General features: G+C 40.4%; 1 protein-coding gene across 1 annotated transcript in view; it reads left to right on the top strand.

Moving 5' to 3' along the window:
• Positions 1–11,698, top strand: part of LOC119740045 — an 88,113-nt gene extending 76,415 nt beyond the window's left edge. The window contains exons 114-128 of the mRNA XM_038215246.1: positions 334–514; positions 1,262–1,408; positions 1,830–1,952; positions 2,640–2,759; positions 3,833–3,952; positions 5,644–5,772; positions 6,385–6,513; positions 7,459–7,581; positions 8,377–8,455; positions 8,581–8,702; positions 9,859–10,187; positions 10,309–10,386; positions 10,499–10,576; positions 11,044–11,121; positions 11,522–11,698. Of these exons, the coding sequence (XP_038071174.1) occupies positions 334–514; positions 1,262–1,408; positions 1,830–1,952; positions 2,640–2,759; positions 3,833–3,952; positions 5,644–5,772; positions 6,385–6,513; positions 7,459–7,581; positions 8,377–8,455; positions 8,581–8,702; positions 9,859–10,187; positions 10,309–10,386; positions 10,499–10,576; positions 11,044–11,121; positions 11,522–11,656 (1,971 nt within the window). The 3' untranslated portion in view covers positions 11,657–11,698. The remainder of the gene's footprint in view (positions 1–333; positions 515–1,261; positions 1,409–1,829; positions 1,953–2,639; positions 2,760–3,832; positions 3,953–5,643; positions 5,773–6,384; positions 6,514–7,458; positions 7,582–8,376; positions 8,456–8,580; positions 8,703–9,858; positions 10,188–10,308; positions 10,387–10,498; positions 10,577–11,043; positions 11,122–11,521) is intronic.
• Positions 11,699–15,307: the final 3,609 nt, after the last annotated feature.

A 15,307-nucleotide genomic window follows, 5' to 3' on the forward strand; every position in this document is an offset into this window, starting at 1 on the left:
GTAACCTGATTTTATTAAGCAAGACGTTTTTGTGCTTAAGCAAATTTTGTGCTTAAGCAGCTCTATGAAATTGGCCCATGCATGTAATAGACCAATCAGAACATGGGAAACCCGATCCGTTTGAAAAAAGAAAATTGGACAGCGGCTTCTGGATGGTACTCAGACTGGGTGACACGCATTGCCTCACACAGGTTCTCACATTGGTTTTCAGCACTCCTTGTCTATTCAGTGCAAAGAAACACCCGCATCGATATTTTGCCTGGTTTTGTATTGTTGTTTTGCTTTGTTTTTCCCCCTTCATTGAGAGAACTACACTTCTTCTCCCGCAAATAGGTAGTACTGTGTCGGTGTCCACCCGGTTGGACCGGGGAGTTCTGTCAATTGAATTACGATGCCTGCGCAGTCAACCCATGTTTCCTGGGAGTGGCTTGTACCGATCAGGATCCACCCTCCCTGGACAGTACCTGTGGACCCTGCCCTGAGGGTCTGGCGGGAGACGGCAGAACCTGCATCGGTAATCAGATTCCTTTGTATTTTAAAAAGATAAAGGTTTACGGTAGCACTATGTGACAACTATTTTTGTTTGTGAGTTTTTGAGGTTCTGAAAAAAATGCTCAACCTGTTTTGCCTCCCCTCTCAGTTATTACTTAAAGGGAATGTACATCATTGGCTTTTGCTGTAATTTTCAGAAATGAACTGTTTGGGGGGTTAGTATAATAGATCAAATAGTGTTTCACTGACATGTTTGAAGTTTTGTGTTCGAAAATGCTGGAAAAACCAAGAAAAACAAAAATATTCAAGTAGTGTGGTTCCCTGACTCCACTAAAGATGAAATGGATCAAACATACCGGAAAATTGTAAGGTAAGGGAACCAGTCTAGCTGGCCTGCACCCGTTCATGAGCATGGAACCAATAGCTAGCAAAACAAAATTTATACTAAAAGAAAAGAAGGTAAATTTGGTGCAGTATAATTGAAAAATAGTTAGGTTTTTCCAACGGTGATCGGCCGACCAGCGTTGGAAATGTATACAAATATACCATTTTCTTGAAAATGGCTTCACACCAGGTGCCATAATTTTACAGGATGCTTAAGCATGTCATTTACCAACATCCTAGTAAGGTATTTCGTAACAACTTGGTAGTTTCATTTTTCGATGTTTGCAAATGTTGTATTTTCCCTTTAAGTTACTGCAATCCCTTTTTACTTGATGAGTGGACATTGGCAAAGTAACACATTCCTTATTGTGGAATCTTCTTGTAGATATTGACGAGTGCGACTTGTACCGTGATGAGCCAGCCAGCCAGGGCGGGAGAGGCTGCGACCAGACCTGCGTTAACAATCTCTTTAGCTTTACCTGTGCGTGCAATCCCGGATACACGCTGCACTCTGATGGAAGATCTTGCAATGGTGTGTGCCATTTATTGTGTTTCTTCCCCTTTTTTTTGTAGTCGCTGTTTAATGCCGACCCCGTTTTTCTAACAAAGTGCAACTTGATTTGTGATAAATTGAAGGTAAAGAATGGGAAAGTGTGTTTACATTGCTTGACATGAAATTCATCGTTCTGCTTCTCTTTACTGTGATGTTGCACGCGCCGCGAGTATGGTATTGTAATTTAAATAATGTTCTTTTGCATGAATATTTGTTTAAAAATTTTGTTCAAATGAAAAGGGTGTTTTGAAGTAGCTTTGGTACCATCATTGCGTCTAGAGTATATGTGAAATTTCACTTTAATTTTTCAGCTGCCCCCGCAGATATCTAAATGATAGTACTTGTGTATTAAAATCCCCCTTACCACTTTGCTCCTCCGTGTTTTTTTTTTGACGAGTAGATATCAACGAATGTGAGCTACAAACTGCCAACTGTGCCGAAGATGCCATATGTAGCAACACTGAGAGCAGTTTTACGTGCCGCTGCATGCCAGGTTTTCAAGGAGACGGATTTTCTTGTCTTGGTGAGAAGATTTATTTTTAAAGCAAATCTCTGATCCAGACGTTTTGAATCCTGTCCTATCCGGTGCTGGCCTCTGACAGAGGGTGGGTGGCAGCCAACTTTGTCGTACATCTCCATCAGGATTGGCGATCTTTGGCATGCCGCACAGCTGTTTGGATGCTGAGTCCGGCCAGCCTATGATGTTTTGATGTTGGCATCTTGATTTTTTCTCCTCCACGTTTTAAAATATCACTGACGAAATAATTTTTTATATAAGGCCAAAAAAAAAAAATAAGTCAGTCTCTGGTCAACGCGCGCGTCGATTTTAATCATGCGTGTCGATCTTTTTTTTTCCCCAAAATGTTCCGCGGTAGCTCCAACAGCGCCCTCTATTTCCACACCTCAATTTTTTTTAACAAAGAGCACCAAGGAATGGGAAATTGCACCAAGGCAAATGATCGAAAGCACCAAGGCAAATTATGGAGGACACCAATGTACATGAGGACACAAAAAAGCAAAATAGTACCCCACCTTGTCTGTACAATCCAAGCTTGAAGGAAAAAAAAAGCAAAAAAAACAACCAAAAAAACAGCCGCGTGGCCGCATCAATTCTGGAACTTTGGTCTGACCAGAGACCAAATTTTTTTTTTTGGCCTAAACCACAAATGAACGAATGAAGGAATAACATGCTTTGATTGATTTCGTGCAGATATAGACGAATGCCTCCTGAGGATAGACCGCTGTCCCCAAGCCTGCATCAACACTGCTGGTTCCTTTGTATGTAGATGCTACAATGACTTTACACTGCAACCAGATGGCAGTTGTATAGGTAAGTCAAGCTAATGTTTTTGTAAACCAGGGAAAAGGGGATACTGAGCGTTGGTATAACTCTGCCGCAAACATTGCAACAACAAAATAACATCGCAGAATTGGCAATTTCGGTTCGCATATCAGAAAACACAGTTTGCTTTCTTTCAACTTCGGACTTGTTTTTTTTATATTTATACAGGGTAAGTTGAAGCAACATAATGCTGGTTTCAACGGAAGCCCTGTTATAGAGCAATAGAGTATAACAATGAGACTTTAAAAAGTTGTGAAAATATAAGCTGTGAAAAAAGTAGAAAAAAAAGAGGGAACGAAATATGTTGAGATGCTGAAAAAAACTCGACCCCTTAAAAAAAAAATGAGAAATAAAATTTGAAACATAACATTAAAATTGAGTTATGTTAGCCATGAGATTAATATTAATTCAATCTTTCTGCTAAAAAAAAATACAGTCGATAATCGCTGTAAAGTTGCTCTATGACTTTGTACAGAAAATCACTTTGTTAGAACGTGTCAATCCATGACCAATTTATTCATTAAAACACAATATCCTTACTATAATTCCAGGAATCTCTGTCTGTCTGTCTGTCCGTTGATTATCTCCAGAACCGGGCACCGTATGAAGTTGAAAATCGGCGGGTGTATTGCTCAGGGCCACAGAATGTGCAGTGCCAAGTTTGAAGTGGTTTGGATGAGCGGTTCTCGAAAAAGCTGCAAAAAACAGTATTTTCGGAGGCAAACGTGGCAGCATACCATGTTTTTGTATGTACCACGGGCACATTATTTTTGCAGTCGACTGAGCGACCATTGTAGGTGGTCGAACTTCGCACTTGGCACAAACTTTGACGTAAGTGTGCGTTCAACCTGTGAAACCAACACCATTGAATCGTGTGCGTTGTTTGCACGAGCAGTTCTCCAAAACTCTGCAAGTATGCAACCTATACCAGCGGCAAAGCAATTTGCGTTTCCCGAACATGCACATTTTAGACGGGCACTGCACTAGTTAAAATAAATCGAATAAAAAGTATCTTCGGTAGTGCTGATGCATATACTTCACACGTTTTCGTCATGTTTCAGCCGACATGCCATGCTCGAGCGCAAGCTGCACCAATGCATTCTGCATCAGGAGAGACGATGTAAATACCTGTCTCTGCTTCTCGGGATACGAGAGCACAAATGACCCAACAGTCTGCGAAGGTAAGAAATTATGATTATTTGTGTAATCCTTCCCGGGTACCCAGATTATGTTTGAGCGGTGTTCTCCATTGGTCCCATTTTTTTATGAAGAGGAGACATCGATTAAAATGTTAGGTAAAGAACCATGGATAACATAATTCAAAGTTGAGCCATGCATTCAAGTAGGAACTGAAAAGTCTAAACCACATGCATGATATAAGATTTGAGGCTTTGCATGGTGGGGTATCGGTATCGTTTTGGTTTTGCGGTAACACCATGTGGTAATAACTACTGCTTAGAAGATATTAGTTCTGAGAAGAACTTGTCCTGCTTATTATCAACTTGCTAAGTAGTTTTTTTGTTCTGTTTAGAACAGTCCTGCTGTAAGTTCTAAAAGAACTTGTCTTTGGTCTCAACGTTTCGACTAGCCTGCTCTAGTCCTGCTCTCTATGAGTAGCATCTCCAACTTTCTTCAGTCTCCTGACGATGACTAGAGCAGGCTAGTCGAAACGTTGAGACCAAAGACAAGTTCTTTTAGAACTTACAGCAGGACTGTTCTAAACAGAACAAAAAACTACTTAGCAAGTTGATAATAAGCAGGACAAGTTCTTCTCAGAACTAATATCTTCTAAGCAGTAGTTATTACCACATGGTGTTACCGCAAAACCGAAACGATACACATGCATGATAATTCTGGCAGGAATCAAACTGGGGTTATTGGTGAAAAAAACTCTGCAGGGTGAGTAGCAGAAAAAAAAGGAAACCCAAATGGCGCCTGCTATTTTTGAAGAATTTCTGCATCTAGCGAGTTCAAGATCTAAGATGTATAAAAGCCAAAGTTGTAAGCTTTCATTTAATAACAGAATCATTCAAATCGCTCATGTACTTTTCCAGTTATAAACTTATAAACGCAAATACATTTTTATAATATTTTGTCCACGGATCACATGCAGTAAATGTGAGCGATATTTGAGCAAAACGAAGACACTTCACATATAAAAAACACATCAGAACACACTCATCACCATGATCACTGGCACTTATCATGACCTTTATTTAAACACTTTCTGCTTCCAATGTTAAAACAACATGTTTTATAATCTCAAGAGTTTATAGTCTTGTCCTGCCTTCTACTTAACTACCCCGGAGACTTCATTTATTCTGATATCATTTTTATGATACGACATGGTTTCATTTATTGAAATATCACGTACCTTAAAACTCTGTTCGTGTTCAAAATTCTATAACTTGAAAGGTACATGAGTGATTTGAATGATCCCTTTTCTAAAAGAAAGCTTAAAAATTGGGCTTTTACATCTTGGATGTGGAAAGCGCTACATAGAACGTCCTTAAAAAAAATAGGGGCACCATTCGGGTTTCATTTTTTTACTAACCCTGTAGTTAAATTTGACAAGAAAACGGTCAAATATGCACCCAGCTGACCCTAGCTGTAGTCAGCTGGATGTACGTTTGACTGTTTTCTAGTCAAACTTACTAGGTGTTTTTACAGTGAAGAATGCATGCACAGAACAACTATACACCAACTTCACTCACCTCCCCTAGTCGACCCTTCGACCCCTCCCCTCCAAAAAGTAGTCAAACGTTCATCTTCTCTATGACACAAAATCTCTCTTAGAAAGCCAGGTCCATACAATGGATGGATTCTAGTTCAACATTAACAACAATTGTAATACCGTGATGCTGTGTTTCAGATATTGATGAATGCACTTCGTCTACGCATAACTGTGATCCCAGAGCCACTTGTAGAAACACTGAGGGCGGTTACCAGTGCGATTGCGGTTCTGGCTACACTCTAGATAACAATCAACGAGACTGCTTGGGTAAATCATTTAAGCATTTATTTTGACTAACGGTGTGTTTCTTAATTATCCTTCTTAGTTAGAATGAAATAGCAGGGACATTTGGGTTTTTTCTCTCGTAATTTTGTTCTTTAAACTCTGGAATCAATTTTGCCTGGATTTGTGCAACTTTTTTTCTTGGGGGGGGGCTTTTTTGTTTGTGTCTTTAGACCTACATAGTCTCTCATACTGGTAAATTTAGTTCTCAATAGCTTTCTTGATAATATTTTTGAGTAAAAAGTTTTAGAGAATGTTTACAAGCGAACATGGGCGTCGCAAGGGGGGGGCAAGGGGGGCACAGGGGGGGGGCAAGCCTGGAAAAGCAAAAAAAAAAAAAAACAAGAAAAGAAAAAAAAAAAAAAGGCGCAAAGACAAAGTGGTGTAAATTTAATGAGTTTGGGGGAGGGCAAAATGTCCCTGCCCCCCTCTAAAACTGATAAATCGAGAATGTGTTGAGAAATACAAGCATTTTTTGGCCAACAATTTTTTTGCCCCCCTCTAGAAAAAATCCTGGCGACGCCCATGCAAGCGAAGGCTAGTCGGCATCGTTAAGTGAAGAGATGTTTTAAGACCCATTTCCTTTTGTTTTTCCAGATATAAACGAGTGTTCTCCAAGTCTGGACACGTGTGATGCATCAGTTTCTGAGTGCGTTAACACCGACGGTGGCTACACGTGCCAATGTCTGCCTGGATATGTGGCGAATGCAACAAAACAGTGTGTTGGTGAGAGATCCTCTAAATATCTTTTCCTTACAATGTCATCAAGAAATAACGGTTACTTTTTCTTTGGGGATGCGAGCTGGGACTCACACATGAAATGGATATTGTTCTAGGGCCGTCACACAGTAGGCCTATTTTTCTGGGAGATTTTTCATGAATAGTTCTTTGCGAAAGGTTCCTTTAACTTGTAGTATATTTGGTTACCTCCAAGTTTCCTTGGGAATTTTATTTGTGTCTCGGCCCTTTTGTGCAAAGTTGTATAAAAACACAGCTGGCAAACAGGTGCATCGCAGATTTGTTGGAGAAAAATGTAGTTCCTACACGGGAGTGATTCGTCCTATGTCCTCCTATTCAGGATTTGAAGAACTCGTCATGAAATCACTCCGCGCACATAGTTATCAGGGGCGGATCTAGCTTTGGAAATGGGGGTTGAGTGAAACCGTGCTGCTAGGGGTCCGGGCCCCCGGGGGCATGGCCTCGGAAAATTGTAAAATCTACGATGCTTTCTCCTATACATGCTAAGGAAATTTGAAAATAAATTTCGGAACTTTAGCATTCCATTTTTTATTTTTTTTTTGGCCCATATCGTTACATTAGTGAGGTTTGCAACCGCCCTCCCTAAACCCTCACCCCTAGATTCGCTACTGGTTTTATACTCTTCCTGAAAAAAAAAATCTTATCTTTATTCGTTTCGACTTTCGAGGAAGGAACACAATACCACTAAGAAAAACTCAATGGATAACAAGGTTTCCAAAGTTGAATACTTCATCTCCCTTTAATTATAGATTATAAATTATTATAGGGCCAACATTATACATTATAACACTGTAATACAATCCCCACTCGCCTATCACGGTGTTGAGCATAAACAAGAACAATTCAAAATTGTTTTATTCCGAATACATGTACTACTTTTAAATCCTAAATGTTATACCATGTTACCACTAGATATCGACGAGTGTGCAGATTCCCCGTGTAGTCACATAGCCAACTCCATCTGCGTCAACTTACCTGGGACGTATAACTGTCCATGCAACACGGGATTCTATCAATCAGGATCAACGTGCATAGGTACATGTCAACTGTTTGTTTATCGTCGCGTACTTTTACCAAAACTCTGCTTTATAAAACGTCTGGTTCCTCAAATCAACAAGCAGGCATTCCTACTAAAAAGCGTGATAATGCTTGCTCCGGCTTCAGTGTGCCACCTAAAAGGAAACAATATTTGTTAACATATTTCTGTTTACCGAATTGTCAGAGAAGTGGAAGAGATGCAGTGAAAATGTTGCGTATATAAGAGCAGGGAAAATGAGTCAATATTCATTCAATAAAGCTGTGATTTTTTTTCACAGTCTCATTTCCTGATCTACATTCAGAGAACCATTTCATGCATGTAGTCGAGTCTCGTTAATACAAACTCGTTCGGACCTAGCCAAATTGTTTGTTATATCAGAATTTTGTATTAAGAGGAACATCAGTCCCATTCATTGTGCACATAAATGCACAGTCGGGACCAAGGCTTTATGTTTGTTATAACCAGAATTTTGTATTAACAGAGTTTGTACTAACGAGATTCGACTGTATCATATTCGTGAACAAAATACTTCAAAAATAAAAACAAATGGGTTCATGTTCCATGTACACATTGTACTACCACTGCTGGTGGTTGATAATAAACTAGGTAGTTTCCTAGGCCAGGAATTAGACAGTCTTTTGCAACATTTACTGACATTTTACGCCCCATTGGTTCACCCACTAAAGCAAAACAATGTCTTCAGTACCACGCAAAATTCTAACATGGACTAATAAACCTTAACGTCACAATTCCGTAACGCCATAAATTTTTACATTATTTCTCTTTAACAGAGTGTGCACCAGACTACTGTCAGAATGGCGGCACCTGCGTTGCGTCCGATTCCAGTCCTGGGTCCATCTTCGTATGCAGGTAATTTTGTAACTGTTTGTGCCCTTTCTGTAACTTTGGAATTGAAACAGTCGTATCCCTATCCAAGTTGCAACCTATTCCGTTCTCCATGACTCTGAATAATATCACCTTATTTTGTCCTGCAGCTGTCTGGCTGAATTTACGGGTGAGCGATGCGAGACGCCGTTATCTAACGCACCGATACCTAACACACCGATATCTGACACACCGATAGTGGACATCCGTGTGACAGTACCACCGGTTGAAGGTAACTGAAAGCCTTGCATTTCACTCAATTTGACGGTGACTGCTCTATGTTCCGACACCCTATGTTCCGACAACCTAGATTGTGTTACTCCCGGTTAGGGTTAGGGTTAGGAATAGGAATATGTGCAGTCGGAACATAGGGGTGTCAGAACATAGAGGTGTAACCAATTTGACAGTTTTAACATGAGGCAAATGACTTCTTGGGTGTATTAAAACAGCCAAGATGATTGTGCTTCTCTTGACAGTTGTTGATGACAGAAAAGTATCGCAGACAGTGCCGAAAAGGGGTACAGAACAAAACGGGGAGGGGCCAGAAATCTTCTGCATGTTTGTTCAAACATGTAGGCATAAAATTATAGCATGTAGTTGATGTACAGCATATTCCTATCTGATCCGAGTATACCCTTAAAAATATCTCTTTATCAAATAGATATCAAAATTTATATTAAAATTACCGCTCTTGAATCGGGTCTGGTCACTCACGTCACAAGACTACACAGATAATTTTGCTTACCTGGGCTTGCGGATCTGGGGTCATGGGCGTCGCCAGGATTTTTTCTAGAGGGGGGCAAAACATTTTTTTTGCCAAAAAATGCTTGTATTTCTCAACACATTCTCAATTTATCAGTTTTAGAGGGGGGCAGGGACATTTTGCCCCCCCCCCCCCAACTCATTAAATTTACACCACTTTGTCTTCGCGCCTCTTTTCCTTTCTTTTTTTTTCTTCCTTTTTTTTTTTTTTTTTTTTTTGGCTTTTCCAGAGGGGGGGGGGGCAAGTGCCCCCCTTGCCCCCCCCCCCTCGCGACGCCCATGTCTGGGGTGGAGTTGGGTGACAGCCCTGTTGATCAGGCTAGGAGTGTGCTCTTAGTATGGTCACCCTTTAGCTTCCTCCATTAGTGCCGCTTGATGTAGAGCAATGATTTTGATCAACTCACTTGCTGTCTTCCCCACGTTCTTGCCAAGGCAGTTGAGTCGCTGCTGTTGGTTTAAACTTGACATGCAGTTGCTGCTGGTTACTTTTTTTAATGGCACCATTTTGACCTGTAATTCCAAGCATAATGTACTCACATTAAAGGCAAAAGCTTTCAAATTATGTTTTGAATATTACCTCCAGATGATGATTATGACTTGTCTCACCTTTTCCTGTCCCTCTTTAGGTGGTTTATCAACTCTTGACATCGTTCTCATAAGTCTTGGACTTCTTGTGGTACTCCTGGCCACGGTGGGCATAATTCTTGGTATAGTTTGTCTGTTGAGACGTACGCATCCGAAGGGTCTTCCATATAACAACGCGCTGATACCTCCGAGAGCCAGTCGCGGTCGCACGAACTACGGTAACTCTGCTGATCAGGAGTCCTCTGAAGGTTTCAATGAGGAGGATGAAGCGAGGATGAATCGTCTTGCGGAGACCATGAACCAGACAGTAAATCAAGACCTGAGCCTGCCATACGTAGCTACTGGGCTTGAGGCTCGGAACATTCCAATGGTGAGTCAAATAGGTACTAGAAAGGGAGTTGTTGATGGAATTGAAGGACGTATCGTGTGATTATGCCACTCTGTGACGTAGACCTCGCCTCATTATTTGTAACGTTGTCTTCAATGCTTAGGTTCCGGTCGGCCAACCCGACGCTACTGCGCCTTCAGTGTCCAACGCGAATGAGGCTGGGAATATGAACAATCCAATGGTGAGTTAACTAAGTATAGTTAAAACTGGAAATTGTAGGTAGAACTCAAAGACGTATAATTTGATTACCGGCTTTTTTTTTTTTTGTCTGTGGCTTCTTTTGTGTTGTTTAGGGCCCATTCAGCCAACGTGGCATTTATCTGCCTCCCATGTCGACCGGGATGGATGCTCTCAATGCGAACAATCCACCGGTGAGTCAATTCGGTAATATAGAATTTAAAAGTCGTGCAAGGAAATTGACTGGAGCTGGGGGTTTTGAACCTGCGACCATAATACATGTGACCTACCACCTGAGCTATTAAGCTCAAATTCGATGACGTATAAACTTTAACCTGATTAGGTTAATTTACTCCGTCTTAGAGAAAGCAGCTTTAATATTTCGGTCTCTTTGTTTGTGACGCTTACAGTTGCCATCCAGACTGTCTGGATGGTATGGACTTGTCCAAAGGTCTCAACTCAAGAGCGCAGTTCAAGATCTTGTACTGCGTACAAAAACTGTTATGCTAGAATTAACACTATTTTAATTAATTCAATTTCTTTAGACCACTAAACTGTTCATTAGAATGCTGCAACAAAGTATCATCTCATTTCCATTGACTTGTGGCCAAGATTTCAGCTCCTTGTTCTTTTTGACACCTTATTTGTGATGCATACTCAGGGTCCTATCAGCCGACCTCACCATGGGCGGCCCTACGAGTTCAGTGGGATGGAGGCTGGGAATACATACTATCCAACGGTGAGCCAACTAAAGTAGACAAAAAATAGGACTTGTTTGTCAGAGAATTATCATATAAATAATTCAATTTTTTTACTTCACTTAAACTGCCTGAGCCAAACTTAGCAGCTGAGAGTCAACTATTGTAAGCAATCAAAGAAAAACATTAACTTATTTCTGCGTGGTACAAACAATCTATTCTCAGCTTTATTCTCAACGATGTGGTCGTTGCAAAGAAGGACGACGATGTCTAAAAACTCAGCACACCTACTCCATAGAGATTTTCATCAGCAAAATCGATATTTGGTGATGACAGTGGCATTAAATTCTGTTTCTAAGGCTTCATCTCTTTTAGTCAGGGTTTTTGTTCTATACTCGGGGTCCAGATTGACTTCATTTATTTACCGTTTTATTTTACCAGGGTAACCCCACCGGTTACCAGAGAAGTGTTCTCCCACGGGGGCCAGCAGTACGCCAACGTGACGTCACTCTGCCTTACATGACGGCCGGGGTGGAGACTCAGGACACGGCCGACGAAACGGTAAGCACAACATAATGAGTATACCTAGAGTTGGCTGAACAAATCTCCCATCAATTATTTCACTTTCTTCACAGAGCCCATTGTACCTTCTTAATTTGATCTCCTTAACAAAACTGTACGTGACTTTTTTTTATATTTACACTGAATAGGATGCCATGTATTAGAGAAGTCACACATACTACATTGCGACTGTTCCTGCAATACGAGTAGTGCTTACGAGAATGGACTATTAGCATTTTCTTCACGGTGAAGAATTCAGTTTTACTATTAGCAGCTGGTTAGATTACTGATAGCTTTATAATTGAAACATTCCTTAGTTAATGTTAATGGAATCTTGCATTCATGCTAATTTTTTTGTTAAGAACTCAGTTTTACTATTTGTAAATTCTAATTTCGAAAGTCAATCACAATGCACATTATACACAGTACTAGGCATTAGACATTCCATTTAAAAACAGCTAAAATAATGTTATCTGAGGTATAAGAGTGTAAAACATTCTGAAATAGATCGTTTAAGTAATTCGTTTTTGGCAAATCATAACTTTGAGTGCAGTAACTTTCAAAGATATAACGAGAGTATAAAATGCTTTTGTAACGTATATAAGTTTTAATGTCTTTCATTTCATTAAGTTGGCCCATGGGGCCTACATTATTTCCATTAGCTTAGATCATTTTTGGTGTTTCTATATTCATTTGCATTTTATACATTTTACTAGTATTCAAACGTTAGATTAAACCAGTACAATAATATACATGTATCGGTACGTTTTATCCGTTTAATTAACAAACTATTATAGGCTACTTTTGCTGTAATCCTTAGTTTATTTTGGTCTAATTCATCATTGATTAGGTCATAGAAATGCATATTGAGTGTCGTTGAATAAATTTCAAAAAGTGTAAACGTACATGAGGAATTATTCCGCCATGGAATATTACAAGCTTTTAAAATGTAAAATGGTGTGGATGGAGATTCGGTGTCCCCCCCCCCCCCCCCCCCCCCCCCCCCCCCCCCCCCCCCCGACAGTCCTAGAATAAATTGTCTCTCTCCAGGTACGGGCATCGCTACACCATTTCGAATGGGGTGGGGTGCCATCATGAAATTTGCAATACGAGTGTATTGATAATTTCCGCCCAAAATGACCCCTTCAACTCCATTTTCCAATTCCTCCAAAAATATATGATTGGTTTATTTTGTTGATTACTTTGAATGGATTCAATTTTGCAGTTGGATAAGTCAACTTCAAAGTAATTAAACTGGTCAAAATTTGGCCCTATCACATTGAACAGTTTTTGACATTTTGCTCGTCGTCCTGTATTAGAGATGACACGCACACTACATTGCGACTGTTCCTGAAATACGCGTAGTGCCTATACGACAATGGACTATTAGCAGCTGGTTAGATTACTGATAGCTTAATAATTGAAACATTCCTTAGTTAATGTTAATGGAATCTTGCATTCTTGCTAATTTTTCTAAAGAACTCAGTTTTACTTTTTTTAATTTCATTTTCGAAAGACAGTCACAATGCACATTAAACACAGTACTAGGCATTAGACATTCCATTTAAAAACAGCTAAATGTTATCTGATGTATAAGAGTGTAAAACTTTCTGAAATATATATAGATCGTTTAAGTAATTTTTTTTGGCGATTCATAATTCTGTAGTTTTAGCAGAAATTACGAGAGTATTAAATGCTTTTGTAAGGTAAATAAGTTTTAATGTCTTTCATTTTATTACTGATGGCCCATATATTATAGGGCCTATATACATTATTATCCATTAGCTTTGATCATTTTTGGTGTATCTATATTCATTTGCATTTTATTTACTAGTATTCAAACGTTAGATTAAACCAGTATAGTACAATTTATCCGTTTAATTAACAAACTATTATACTTTTGCTGTAATCCTTAGTTTATTTTGGTCTAATTCATCATTGATTAGATCGTAGAAACGCATATTGAGTGTCGTTGAATACATTTCAAAAAGTGTTAACGTACATGAGGAATTATTCCGCCATGGAATATTACACGCCGTATAAAATGTAAAATGTGATCATGAATGCGGAGTGCCTGATAACTATACTACATTTGGCTGCTTATTGCACAGATTTTGCTGTTTAAACCAATATTTTAGATTTAAGTATAGAATACGGTAATGGGTGGATTTTACTATTGCTTATAACTATTTTAGACGTTACCCACATCGCCATAGTTCTTGCTTTGGCAGCTTCGATATTTTTTTCCTTTGAAGTTTAAAGTATTTGTTACATGAATGCAGCTTGAATAACCATGCAGCTCATTAAAAAATAATTTTGGTTTTAATTAAGTTGTTCAACATTATTGTATGCCAACTATAGGTTCAACATTATTACATGCATTATGCCTACCTATAATGTTGTATATTTTTTGAAAGTTACTTTATACGAAGAATAATCGCTTGGGGAAAATTACGATGTGAGTTTCTTTTTGTTTCATGTGCTTTTTCTAGAAAAAAAATCAAGTTATTCAACCTTCATCTTGGATTTCTCTTCCCTTGAATAATTGGGAGGGCTGTTATCGGATTTTGAGTAAAAAACAAGACTGATGTGGACGGAGATTCTGTGGTCCCCCCCCCCAAGATATTCTGTCCCCGGACAACTTTGCCTGGTTTGTCTATGATATTGTGCCTCCCGGGACAGTTTATCCTTGGGGGAAAAACTGTCTCTTTCTCTTTAGGTAATATTCCGTCTGCCTTGCACAACGGAGATTATGGTCTCTAACAGAGGATATTTCCCCCAGGCATTTGCCAGGGGATGAGGTTCCCCACGCCCCTCTCGCAACTTTGCTCAGGCGTGATTCTAAAGCCAACATTTTTGGGGGGAGTAAAATCCCGGCCAAAATGGTTGGGACACTTCTTGAGCCTGCCACGGTCACCCACTCCCCCGCTCCCCCGGTCAATGTTCTCCCCATCTGATGGAGCACACACCGCGCAATAAGAGTCAAAATTGAACGGGGGGCCGGGGGGATCGCGAGGGTGGGGGCCGAGTGAGATTTGGCCAGGATTGTAGGTACAGGCCAGTAAATCGGTCCGAAATTGCCTACCCCGGCCGAATCACGATTTACATGCCCAGGATGCCCTCATGATTATTCAGTGAGCACACTGTGGGCCATGAACTTGAGGATTCGTATGAGGATGGGAGCCGTGCACTGGAACGTGAGCTTGTATTTCTGTACAATTTGGATGAAATTGGGCCCTAAAAGCGTTCTCTTTTGCAATGGAGTGTGGGCACCGTTTTTCAAAATGGCGATGGGCTTCAGGACTATATTTTAAGGGATGATTATATTCGGGTGGAAATTTCTCCAAAAATTCATCAAGTTAAAGAAAGACCATGCTTTAAGCTTGATGTGTGTCTCGAACACCTTGGAGGGTAAATTGTGAGTATATTTCCTGACTTTCTGAAGTGGGGCCATTTATCATTGGGGTCTTGCACCGTTAAGCGGGCCATTATGGGACGCTCTCGGACAGTAGGTTGCGCTCTCGGCGCTGCCGACTGACGTGACTCGCTTTTTCGATGATGTCGCCGGCCCCTTCGCGCTCCCCCCCCTCCCCCCCCCCCCCCCCCCCCCCCCCCCTCCCCCCTCCCCCCCCCTCCCCCCTCCCCCTCCCCCCTCCCGGCTCGCTC

Source organism: Patiria miniata, unplaced genomic scaffold (genome assembly GCF_015706575.1).
Source record: "Patiria miniata isolate m_02_andy unplaced genomic scaffold, ASM1570657v1 HiC_scaffold_4, whole genome shotgun sequence".
In the NCBI taxonomy this organism is placed as follows: domain Eukaryota; kingdom Metazoa; phylum Echinodermata; class Asteroidea; order Valvatida; family Asterinidae; genus Patiria; species Patiria miniata.